Source organism: Lepisma saccharinum, chromosome 15, assembly GCF_977018435.1.
Source record: "Lepisma saccharinum chromosome 15, izLepSacc3.1, whole genome shotgun sequence".
NCBI classification, from domain to species: Eukaryota; Metazoa; Arthropoda; class Insecta; order Zygentoma; family Lepismatidae; genus Lepisma; species Lepisma saccharinum.
This window is the reverse complement of record NC_139243.1, coordinates 6,273,019-6,285,925: the sequence shown is the minus strand read 5'-3', so window position 1 is coordinate 6,285,925 and position 12,907 is coordinate 6,273,019. Positions and strand designations below refer to the sequence as shown.

The window sequence follows — 12,907 nt, the reverse complement described above, 5'->3', positions numbered from 1 at the left end:
ACAGTTTTCAATAGGCTTATTTTTTTCTTCTCTTCAAATTTTGCCGCTCTGGGCGATGGGACGGTTCGCCCTCCCCTTCCGCCGGTCCTGCTATGAACTTGGTCACCCATCAAAGCATGGCAATTTTAACACAGAAAACAATATGTATCGCATTAAGCAGCAAAAATGACAGCCTCCTCTATGCAATTTCTACAAGAACACGTGCCGGAGCCAGAGTTGAAATGATGTTGGACATAATTTATTTATTTTGAATAATTCCAAAATTATGAAATATGAACAATTTGTTGCTGCTGTTCGCTGCTCTCTTGCCAAAATGCTTTATTGGGATGCTAACACCATGACTGGCTTCCTCCTTCATGAACTCGTGCACGTTGATTAGAATTTCCCGAGCTTGGCTATGCAAGGTTTTTGATTTCAACTTCGACAGAACTGGAGGCATTATGGAATTTAACGTTCATTAGCAAACACACACTTTTACATAAACACACGCAATACACGCACACAACGTCAAACCGGTCAAATACTTAGTATAAAATAAAAATATGGTGCTTCCAATCCAACAAAACTCACCGCCACTTTACCTGGCTTTTCCCCTTCCGTGACAGAAATAGTGCTTCATTATTACAGTTGGCAACACTAGTTACTAGCTAGCCAATGAACATGCACTGCATAAAAGAAGCAAGCACTACGCCGTGCTATATTGCCACATTAGCGTCCCTACCGAACGGTGGGAACCGCTAGTTGGAGCGCTATTCAATTGTTTTCAATGATGTTTGCGCGAGTGTGTCCAGGAATGGAATGACAATGTGGCAACAATAGCGAAGGTTTTCGAGCAGGGTAGAACACGTGATGCTAAGAGAGAGGGAGACGAAACGAAAATTCGTTTCTACGCAACGGCAAATTTACGTGTGTGGCACTCTACAACAGCAATCATTGGAGGATAAATAGTGTGGATTCTGATAGAGGGGGAGCAGTTCATCAGTCGAGATCAGTTCAGAGAGCCGAGCATTATGCAGGTCTGACACCAAGGTAGTGGTGTTGTTACACTCTACCTCATGGCCGTATTTAGGGGGGGGTTCTGGGGTTCAAACCCCCCCGAAACATCTGACATGTTGGATTAATGGAAGTTCAGAAACCAAAATCTGTAACTCTTTTCAAAATTTTTTTTGAAGCATTACAAAAATACAAGGAGACAATGTTGAAACGAGCGAGCTAGAATTTTCATACATTTGGAATTCTGAAAGTTGAGTGAAACAGGATTTATTCTCGGAATCGTAGCCCACCCGTGACCCCTCCATTTTCACTTCTGCTGTCCTCTTTCCAGTGTTGTTCCTGCGTCACAAGGAATATAGACTAAAAATTCCCTTATGATTGTCCCAATATTCCATTTCCAACTTTTAAATTCCCTGTCCGATAAAGTCGAAAATCCCCCTTTATAGGAGTTCAAACCTACGATCTTCAGTTTCGTAGCACATTACGTTCACGATTGAGGTTACAATCCATGCACCAGGCTAAGTTTTTAAAGAGAATAAATTGTTCCACATTTTTCAAAATTCCAAAAATTAAGTTTTAAGGTCAAACAACAAAAACTTTATGACTAAAATTTCCATTTAAGTTTAGAGCTTTTGCTTGAAGGTATCTTAAAATTTAATAACAAAGTATAATAATTGGGCATTTCAGTACACACTGTATGAAACTTAAAAAAAAAAACCTTTATGCTGGATATTCACTCATTATTATTATTATTATTATTATTATTATTATTATTTTGGAATAAAATTGTTTTATTATGAAATTTTAATTATTATTGTATAATTTTTGTTATTATTTATAGTATTCAAATTTCTGGCGACGCCCATTGGAACAATTATGAATGAAACCCCCCCCCCGAAATTTTTTCCTGCCTACGGCCATGCTCTACCTATACTCCGACATCAGTAAAAACAAGTCTGCGTTCTTCTACTATACTGAGAGTCTTCGGTGAACATCAGCTTCTAGTTGAAACAGGTATTTTCCTAAACATCATGCCGAGGCAATCTTACTGAGACATAAAATCCAATTAGTGTGTATTGTGTGTTCATTTGCCATTCTATGCTATTCAGGTACAACCTCTCGCATAAGGATTTAATCGCCAAGCTAGTATGAACGATGAAAAGTGCTATCGCAACACAAGGGACATCTAAAGGCCCCAGGTTAAGATCTCCAGGTTTCCTAAGCACGATACGATATGTCAAAGCGCAACGGCAGGGTTGCTCAAACGGACTAAATATCGTATGTTTATGGACAAAGAGCACTAAACTTGGTGTCATTTGACTTGTTCCCAGCTGCCATCAGATGACAATAGATAGTTTATATATACTGCTGGACAAAGAAAACCGGACACCTTAATATTTTGACATCTGAATTGCAATGACAGCTCGCAGGTATATTACAGGATGTTTGGCAGATCATGTAGTACCATATGCACCATTCATAAGCTCGGACTTTGTTTATGCATTCGTACTTAATTCAGTTTCTGCAACATTTAGTTAGCCTTCGAATCAGAGCTTTTATCGACCCATTGCGTTATCACAAAAAAATGCAAGTGTCCGGTTTATTTTGTCCAGCAGTGTATATATATATATTTTTCTGGTTGCAAGTACGGCGGCGGGTGTAGGAACTGGAGAAACTCACCAAATAATCCACAAAAAAATATATTAAATGGGTACGCGCATTATATTTACTATTATACATTATACCTTCTCCAATGTTAAGGTGTGTTTTCATTGTATCAAGCAGGCATTTTCCTCTTGTACTTTCGTTCTCTTTAATTCCCTTTTCCCTTACAACATTTCCAAATTTATAAATAATGTAAATAAGAACCTCATCCCCCACACACATATATACACACATGCTTAGAGTTCATGCTGTGCCCACTCACCTCCCCCCACGATAAAAAATTTTGCTTCTAACAATTAATCACCAAGTCATAACTGAAATCACGATATTTACAAGATTCGGGCAAGGAAGAAGGGTTGCCAATCTTAAAAAACTTAAGCAACAATTAATACAAAAGACAAAGACTTTTATTGTTGTCATGAAAATACCAAGAAAATTCTACATTGTTTCCTGAAGATGTAACTTCATTGAGTTTTGCTTCTCCATACACCTGAATAGCTTTAAAAGGCTTAACATCCCAACTGCCCAGTTTTTTTTATTTTTACAATTTCCAGACACTAGTTCGTGTACCATCACCAACCATTTACCGCTTCTGTAACTGTTGAACAGCGCAAGAATCAAGCATCAAATTTTGATACTTCCCTTTGAACAGTCATTACAATTTTCTCAGTAACAGAACAGAAAAAAACATAAACAACAGATAAGGAAACGTTTGCGATATTTATATTACAGCATACCATCATAGCTGTCTAGTTTGTACTCTTTATACCTTTCGTGAAACTTTTTTCTACCAGTTTAGTAACTTATTGATCTTAGATATTGGCAACACTGTTCAAAATATTATACAGAACTAGATTGGGAACATGATTACATTCCTTGGATTTATGAAGTAATTATATCAAAGTAATGATATATTATAATGTTCTGCGGCGTACATGCATAATTACTATGTAATTACACGTTCTCGTCGTATTTCACACAAATCTTTCAGTGAAATACTGTTGCAGCTAATATTTGGCTAGTGTGAATGAAATTGAAAATTTTACCACTAGGCGGTGCTGCTGGTTCATATAATAATACTGTTATGATGATAAATTAATGTATTATGAACAATGAATTATTATATTATGTGGGACAATTTGAAGATATTTATTCTAGAGATTAATAGAACATACTTGATAGACAGATCTGGAGAGATCATTGTGAACGTATAGTACATAATTGTGCATCATGGTTAATTAGATGGTAGAGCGTTAATTGACCAACGAATGTTTCTTTTCTATATATAAGGCTTTCGAGATGAAAAATTTCAGACGTCATACCTCACATAACAGCAGGGATTATTTAAGGAAGGGACCATTTTGAAAACCTGCTGAGTGGGCTTGGTAGGTCGTGTTATTTTTTATAAGTGTCCCATCGAAAGTATTTATCCCACCTTACCTTCACAGTTGAATTTAATTCAGAATTGGCCAAGATTTCACTATTTTCAGAATACCATTTTTTTACAACCAATGTATGTTACAGCCTGTGAAGAATCCTCTTCCTGTACAGTGGGATCCATAAGTATTACTAAGCAAATTGTCCATCACCACGTTTACTCCCTTTGTTTTATGCAATGGGAGCTTCAAGAACTGACACAAAACACTAAACAATCTGCTTACAACCTCTGAACCAGTACACGTAAAAATACAGTCCTTAAAAATACGTAGAATTGAGATAAAACCCAACGAAAATAGTCATGGACAATTTGGTGAGCAATACTTATGGATCCCACTGTATAACACCAGCTTTCTATATTTTCGGTGCTTACAATTAATTTACTAGAATAAGTGAGTCAGCACAATTTCTCATCTCAACATTAGAGTATTTGTACATTTTTTTTTAAAAATTGTTTTTTTTTAAAACACTTATCACTCAAATGTTGCTTATATTTCAATAATAAAATGATGAATCGGAGAAAGTTCGTCATCTGATACTTCGATTCGAAGATCCTTATTTAATCGTTCCTTATCCTGCAATCAAATCTAACTTCCACAGTCATTAGCCTTGGTAGAATAATCATAACTTGAAGAAAATTAGCTATCGAAGAAGTCTCCCCAATGAAAGTGGTCAGAAAAAAACCAAAATAGTTCCACAGTTGAAACTCTTGCCACACAAGCACAGATCACATTTAGAAGAAACAATGACTTGTTTGACACCATATTTCCCGGTCCATATCCCAGTCCTAGTACTAACAGGTTTCCACTGAAATCCGATACTCCTGTCAGAAAGCATAGTGAAAACCTCGCGAGCAGTCCTAACCTTGATTTATACATTGTAACCCTGAAATTCTCGGAAACTAAGTTGCACTACAAAAAAATATACTGTACATTCTTTGGTTTTTGTCCACACAATGAAAAAAACAACAACAATAACTTAAAAAGAGCAGGAGGTTGAGTTTTCAGATGTTTGTCTTTCACGTGTTATGTCCTGACTGTCACTGTCTGCCATAACTATCATCTATTGTAGATCCTGCGTATTTTCTTTTGTGTTCCCGCACCAACTCGTCTATGGATTTCCGACGATGGGAGTTGACTGTTGAGTGAAGCCTTGCAGCCAAGTAGCACATGATGAATGCTGAGAAGCACAGTAAGCAGCCCAGAACTGCTGCTACAGCAAGAAAAGTGCTGCACGAGCTCTCCAACGCAGCTACTTGGTGGTAGTACTCTGCCGAAAAGAAAAAGAAATTAAAAAGAGGAAAACCACTCTTCCTGCAATCTGTTCTGTTTCTTTTGATTCTTTACAACCAAAAAGAAAAGAAATATTGAGACAGTAACGAATACATTTTAACAAGATCCAATAAAGAAGTTCGTTAAAGCAATTGTAAGGGAAAATTCACACCGAAGATACAAGCTGCACGCGACACGCGGCAAGCGACACTGGTTTCTTTGCTCAGTTTGCATGATGATACCGATATAATTGCATTAATCAGTTTATTAGTTACCCGACAAAAACGTAACAAGAGACATTGTTACATGTAAATCGCGTTTTAAAATTTGTGCAAGTTATTGAAACTCGGGATAGGCATGTTGTGCAAGAAAAAACGGAGAAATAATATGGACTGACCTCAAACTGCAAACGCTATACTTTCCAGCCTGGATAAAGTGAAGACCTAAACACTAGAGAAATGGTTCTCAACCTTCGTGAAACCATGTTCCGGTATTTTTTTTATTGAAGCCAATGTCCAAGAATTTTCCTCGTAAATACCTTTCCAGTATTTAAGATTTTATGCATGAATTAACATATACCTATGAACTTAAATATTGATAAATAAATTCTGGCATAATCAAAAAGAGTAATAATACATAGTTGGATTACGTGTTGACAAATATAAAAATATGAATGACGAAGCGGTAACGTCTTCTCCTTGTAATTAAGTGATCCCGGGTTCGATACCCAGTTGAAGTGGTAGCGTGGGTCCCACTTTAAACTGTAGGTCCAGTCCTGATTAGTCTATTTCTGCATAAAATGGACTTAAAAAACGAAAACTCACAACTCAAATATGATATTGGGATTGTATTATTTGTCAACCAATTTCATCAGAACCTTTCGCAACTCAGTATAGCTGATACGAGGGCCGGCCGTTGAGAAACAGTGCACTAGAGTACTTGAAAAAACTTGATAAAGCGAAAAAAAACGTTGTGTTTAAATCTTAAAACATCGTACATATCGATACTTTATTATATCAACAAATTAGAAGTTCTAACCTGTTGTAAGGTCTCCGGTTGGGCTCTGAAAATAGCTCATTGGGGTGATACATTCAATATGCACACGCGCAAGAAACCGAGGCGACACGATGCACGGTATTGAGAAAACGTCTCAGTCCGAGCGACACGCAAGCGACATGAGACACGTGCAGCTTGTCGTGTCTCTTCGGTTCGAAAGGTTCACTTGATTACGTGTCTCTTGCAGCGTGTCGCTTCGGTGTGAATTCTCCCTAATGGTTTGGACTTGTGAAGAGAATACCAGACAGTCTGTCTTGAGGCACATTCAGCTGCTAACAGTCACAAAAACTGATTGCTAAGAGTTCTAAACCTGACTCTCCTCACCTAACCACATATGAGTAGTTGTATTTGTGGTATTATAAACCCAAGAAAGTATGAACCCCCCTCAAGCAGAATTGTCTACACTTAAACCTAGCTCAACATGCCCATATGAGCTTTTTGCTCAAGTGTGGAACCCTGTCTAATCCAAGATTTTTGTAAAAATGCCCTCATGGATTCCATGAGAAAGTATGACCCCCCTCAGATTGATGTGCCTATACTTGCAAAAGGCACTTCTGTGAGATTGTTGTCCATAATCCTGTCAAAAATATGCCCCTCTTGATATTGTATGATATCTTAAGTATAGTAACTGATATAGTGCCCTATCATGTATAGATTTCAAAATTCTGTTAATATTGCACTTCTCAAAAAATTCTATTTATAAAAATTAGGTATTTACAGCTTAAATATTGCTTATATCAGGAAAATTATAGAGACATAAAATGTAGAGAATCTTGCCTAGAATATGCCTACAAAATTTCAAGTCTCTAGTACTGATAGTTTTTGAAAAATCTCAAATTTAAAAAAAATATCGATTTTTTAACAAAACTTCTAAACAGCCTCTAGATTTCAAATATGCAACCCCCATGCTCCTATCTTGAAAAATAGGCAAGTTATTCAAGATCTAGAGAACAACAAGATATTTTGAAAAAATTTATAGAGATCAAAAAGTTGCATCTCGGCATGCCCATGTCAAAGCAACAAACCCCATGTCTCTAGCATTCATGGTTCCAGAGATATTAACAACTTTGTTAATATTGCATTTTTCAGAAAATTCTATTTATAGAACAGACATAAATCAGAGATTTACAGCTTAAATAATGCATATATCAGGAAAATTATAGAGACATAAAATGTAGAGAATTATGCCTAGAATATGCCTACAAAATTTCAAGTCTCCAGTACTGATAGTTTTTGAAAAATCTCAAATTTAAAAAAATTATCGATTTTTTCAAAAATCTTCTAAATCTCATTTAGAATTGAAATAAACAACTCCCATGTTGATATCTTGAAAAATGGGCAAGTTATTCAAGATCTAGAGAACAACAAGATATTTTGAAAAATTTATAGACATCAAAAAGTTGCATCTTGCCATGCCCATGCCAAAGCAACAAACCCCATGTCTCTAGGGTTTATGGTTCCGAAGATATCAAAGAAACAAAATTATCGATTTTTTCCAAAATTTGAGTATGTTGCTCAGAGGGCCAAGCCATATTGTCTATAGGCCATAAGTATGTATTTAAGTTTTGTTACAGAGCTCTAAGCTTATATTAATACAAGACACCCGGGCAATTCTGCACGGTGCTGAGAATCAATATATTGATTCTCAATTAACCCAGTTCTTAGGAATAAACATCACAAAATCAATACTCGAGTTGTTCTATTGCCTTCCGGCAAGTCTTATTAGCAGCTCCTGCAGTTTTATTAGCAGTTTTATTGCCTGTAAATTCTAAGATCAATACTTGGGGCATTAGTTCCTAAGATTCCCGCAGTGGAGCTGCTTGCAGCTCGGATCAATACTCGGGGCAGTTCCTCAAATTCCCGCCCCGAAGAGCTGCGGCGCGGCCAGTTCCATTGCCCGGATCAATATTCGGGGCAATTTCTCAGATTCCCGCCCCGAGGAGCTGTGGGATTAATATTCCCCGCCCGGGCAGTTCTATTCCTGCCAAAGTGGTTCCTAAATACAATATCTCAAGAACTAATTGACATAGAGCTATGCAGTTTTTTTTGTCTGCACTGAACCCAACTGATATTTTTTATCTAGTATAGAGTTTTGATTTGAACCCCAAGAAATTTTATATAAATACCAAAGCCAAAAATATTAACACACACACACATACACACACACACAAAGCACAGTACTGAACCCAACTGATATTTTTATCCAGTATAGAATTTTGATTTGAATCCCAGGAAATTGTATATAATAAACAACAACAAAAATGCCGAATCAAAAATATTGTAATCAATGCAATAAGAATATATCCAGCCCCAATTGGGCCAAGCACCAAAAGATTTGTGACCCAGACAAATACAGAACTCCCACAAAAATATGTCCCAAATGCAATAGAAAATATAACATGCAATACTTCACATTTACACATAAAGGCACTTGCTCTGCACAGTCATCAACATTGCCCCCACAACCATCCACATCTGGTCTGAAAAGGAAGCATGAAGCACCTCTTAATGCCAGAGCAGCAAACCAGCTATGCTATGCACCTATCCATAGCAGTTTTAATGCCCAACTTAGGGATTATCGGTTTGTATCAGAGCCAAGATGTGGCATTGAGAATTTTTTGAACAGTATAAATTCTGATCTGCAGGCAATTCTAAATGCACAAAATGGCTCTTATAAGCTGTCCCTCAAATTGTATACTCAATATAAGAAACCAAATGGCACAAAATTTATACAGCCCCACATAACAGCAACTGTACCTGTATATTCAAATGCAAATTCAGACACAATAATAAGCAGGTTGATAGATCAATTGAACATTAAACACTCTGAATTTGCAGCAAGAGAGTCTGGATGGAGCCTATGCGGCTCTCCACACAGGCTCTATGTTAATATTTCTGAATTCAGCCCATTACAAGGTTCTACATATTTGCCATTACCTGACAATATTAAAAACAGAAGAGCCGTGGTTAATATAGAAAATACCGACCAGAAATGCTTTTTGTGGTGTATATTAGCTGCTTTGTTTCTAGTTTCAAGGCATCTTGAGAGAATAAGTTGTTATAAACAACATGAACACTTTTTTGACGATGCAATGAAGGGTTTAGAATATCCAATGTCTGTTCAGAATATTGATAAATTTGAAAAAAAGGCCAGGCATATCAATGGCAAACAATTATCTATTAATGTATTTATTTGTTCCACTGGCAATTGCCCGATAGAACCTCTCACAATCAGTACAATTGATGATGAATCTGCTGTTCCGATTGATCTGCTCTTGATTGAAGGGGATGGCACATATCATTACACTCTGATACATAATCTTGAAGCTTTAGTGAGAACACAACTAGACAAATCCAATACAATATTCAAGTTGTGCAGAAGATGTTTAAGTGTATTTGATGGCAGGAAAATGGTGAATAGAGTTCCTGAAGAGAATGCAGAAATTGCCAAAAACAAATTAATTGAGCATCTGAAATACTGTGGGAACCATAAACCTGTTCATATGGTGATGCCAATGCCAAGTGAAAATTGCAAATTCAAAAAATTTGAAGCCTTGTTGGAACACCCAGCATATATTGTCTGTGATTTTGAATCAATCCTCAAATCTCTTGCATCCTGCAATCCAGATCCTGAAGAATCTTCAATTACACCATACCAGCTACATGAACCTTCCAGCTTTTGTTATGTGGTTGTACAGGATGGTGTTGTTACTAAAGAATATTCATACATGGAGCCAGATGCCATCAAAATATTTGCACATAAAATAGAAAATGAGTGCCGTGACATAGCATCTAATATTTTATTGAAATCAAAACCCATGTTGCCTTTAACAGAGGATCAGATTGAAGATTTCAACAATGCAGAAAAATGCCCGGTATGTGATTGTGAATTTTCAGATACAAATATCAAGGTGAAACACCATTCTCATACAGATGGTAAATTCTTAATGGCCCTGTGTAATAGCTGTAATATTAAGATCAAGAGACCAAGATTTGTCCCCATATTTTGCCATGGAGCATCCAATTATGATTTCCATCATTTGATCAGATATGAGGGGTTTGACAAGCAGAATTTAAATATTTTAGCTGAAAATGATGAAAAATATATATCTATTAGCAAAACAATTAAAGTTAATGGTGTTCCTATTCACATAAGATTTCTTGATTCTTACAGATTTTTATCTGCTAGCCTGGATACACTGGCCACTCAATTATCTGATGATCAATTCAAAATCACACGTGCATTGTTTCCAAATCAGGACCTGAAATTAATTAGGCGGAAGGGTGTATATCCATATGATTATGTTACAGATTTTTCTAAATTTGATGAGTGTTCCCTGCCTCCACAACATGAGTTTTACAGCAAAATCAGAGGTTCTGGAATCACAGATGAAGATTATCACCATGCCCAATTGGTGTGGAACCATTTAAAATGCCGGACATTTGGTGATTATCACATGGCATATTTGAAACTTGATGTGACCATCTCAGCAGATATAATGCAGACATTCAGAAAATCTTCTATGCAAAATTATGGACTGGACCCAGTGTATTTTTACAGTGCCCCGGGCCTAGCATGGGATGCAATGTTTTTAAATACCAAAATGCCATTGGATCTGATCCAAGATCAAGATATGTATCTGTTTATGGAGGAAGGTATAAGAGGAGTCATGGTGCAATGTTCCCAGAGATATGCCAGAGCAAGTAACAAATATATTCGGGATTATGATCCAGCACGGCCATCAAATTATATATTGTATGTAGATGCCAACAGCCTCTATGGTCACGCAATGATGCAAAAACTGCCATATGCAGGGCTTGAGTGGGTTGAAAATTTCAATATTGAGGATCTTCAGAACTTTGATGACATTAATTATGGCTTATTCTTAGAGGTTGATTTGACAATTCCAGATCATTTACATAACAAATTTTCTGATCTGCCCCCAATTCCTGTGGTTGAGTGCTCACCTGGCTCTAAACAGAGGAAATTGATGATGACACTGGAGGCAAAACAGGGCTATGTTATATATTGCAAGAACCTCCAGTTCCTGATGAAACATGGTGTTCAAGTGACCAAACTTGGCAAAGTTTTGAGGTTCAGGCACTCAGCATGGTTGAAATCATATATTGATACAAACACGGAGCTTCGAACATCTGCAAAGAGCCAATTTGATAAGGCCTTGTTTAAATTGATGGTCAATTCTGTATATGGCAAAACAATTGAAAATGTCAGAAAACATACCGATGTTAAAATAATTACTGACCCCAGCCTGAGCAAAAAATTGGTTGCAAAGCCTAATTTCAATTATAGAAGAATTTATGATGAAAATATGGCACTTTTCAACATGAAAAAAACAAAGATTAAGTTTGATAGACCTATTTATGTAGGGGCTGCAATATTGGAATTGGCCAAATCACATATGTTAACATTGTATTATGATGTGTTGAAACCTTTTTATGGTGATAATATAAAATTGATGTACATGGACACGGATAGTTTTGTTCTTGATATTCAAACAGAAGATGTTTATCAAGATATGGCACAGCCTGAATTGTTTAAATATTTTGACACCAGTGAATTGCCAGGCCATTTGAATATTCAACCCCACAACAAAAAGGTGCCCGGCAAGTTAAAAGATGAGACACTTGGTGATGTTATTGTGGAATTTGCTGGGTTAAGTGCCAAGATGTACAGTTTTAAAACATGTAGTGGTGTTGCTGCTAAAAAGGCCAAGGGTATTGGCAAAGTAGCTGTTGAAAAAGAGCTCCAATTTGAAGATTATAAAAATTGTCTCAAATCCCAGAGTTTAATCAAAACATCCGAATCCAGAATTCAGAGTGTGGATCACTTATTGACTTCAAATGTTGTAAGAAAAGTGGCTCTGGACCCACATGATGATAAGAGATGCATTTTATCATGTGGCATACATACTTTACCATGGGGTCATTGTGATTTGAAAAATGGCAATCAATGCCCAATTACAGAGCATGATTTGAAATAAATAAACATGCCTATGAACTTATTTGGGTTCAAAAAACGGGCTATTATGGAGCTTCCACCACCACAACCCTCTTCTGATATGCAGTCTAAACTAAGTGGCTTGTTAATTATTCACCTGAACAGCATATTTACAGATGTTGATGATGAAACAGGCAAAATATTGTACATATTTAACAATAATTTAAATCATTACCAATTACCTGTAGGTGGGCAATTGCAATTTATTACAACCCCTGAGGGTGATGTTAAAATTTCAGTAGGGAGAAATATTTATAGAATTAAGCACTCAAACATGATTTCTGGCACTGTTTATACTGTTTCTGCTGGTGACTGCTTATATATTGAAGTCCCTGGATCTTATGATAAGCTTATACCCTTTTTTATAGAATTAAGAATCAGATACTCTATAATAAATAACTACTAAACAAAATGCCTAATGATATTTTTGGCCACACAAGACATGAAGATCACAGTGATGAGATTC

General features: G+C 36.5%; 1 protein-coding gene across 1 annotated transcript in view; it reads right to left on the bottom strand.

Annotated features, from left to right (window-relative positions):
- Positions 1-4,563: 4,563 nt before the first annotated feature.
- Positions 4,564-12,907, bottom strand: part of LOC145999545 (uncharacterized) — an 88,172-nt gene continuing 79,828 nt past the window's right edge. Inside the window, exon 9 of the mRNA XM_083136542.1 lies at positions 4,564-5,364. Coding sequence (XP_082992668.1) covers positions 5,135-5,364 — 230 coding nt within the window. The 3' untranslated portion in view covers positions 4,564-5,134. The remainder of the gene's footprint in view (positions 5,365-12,907) is intronic.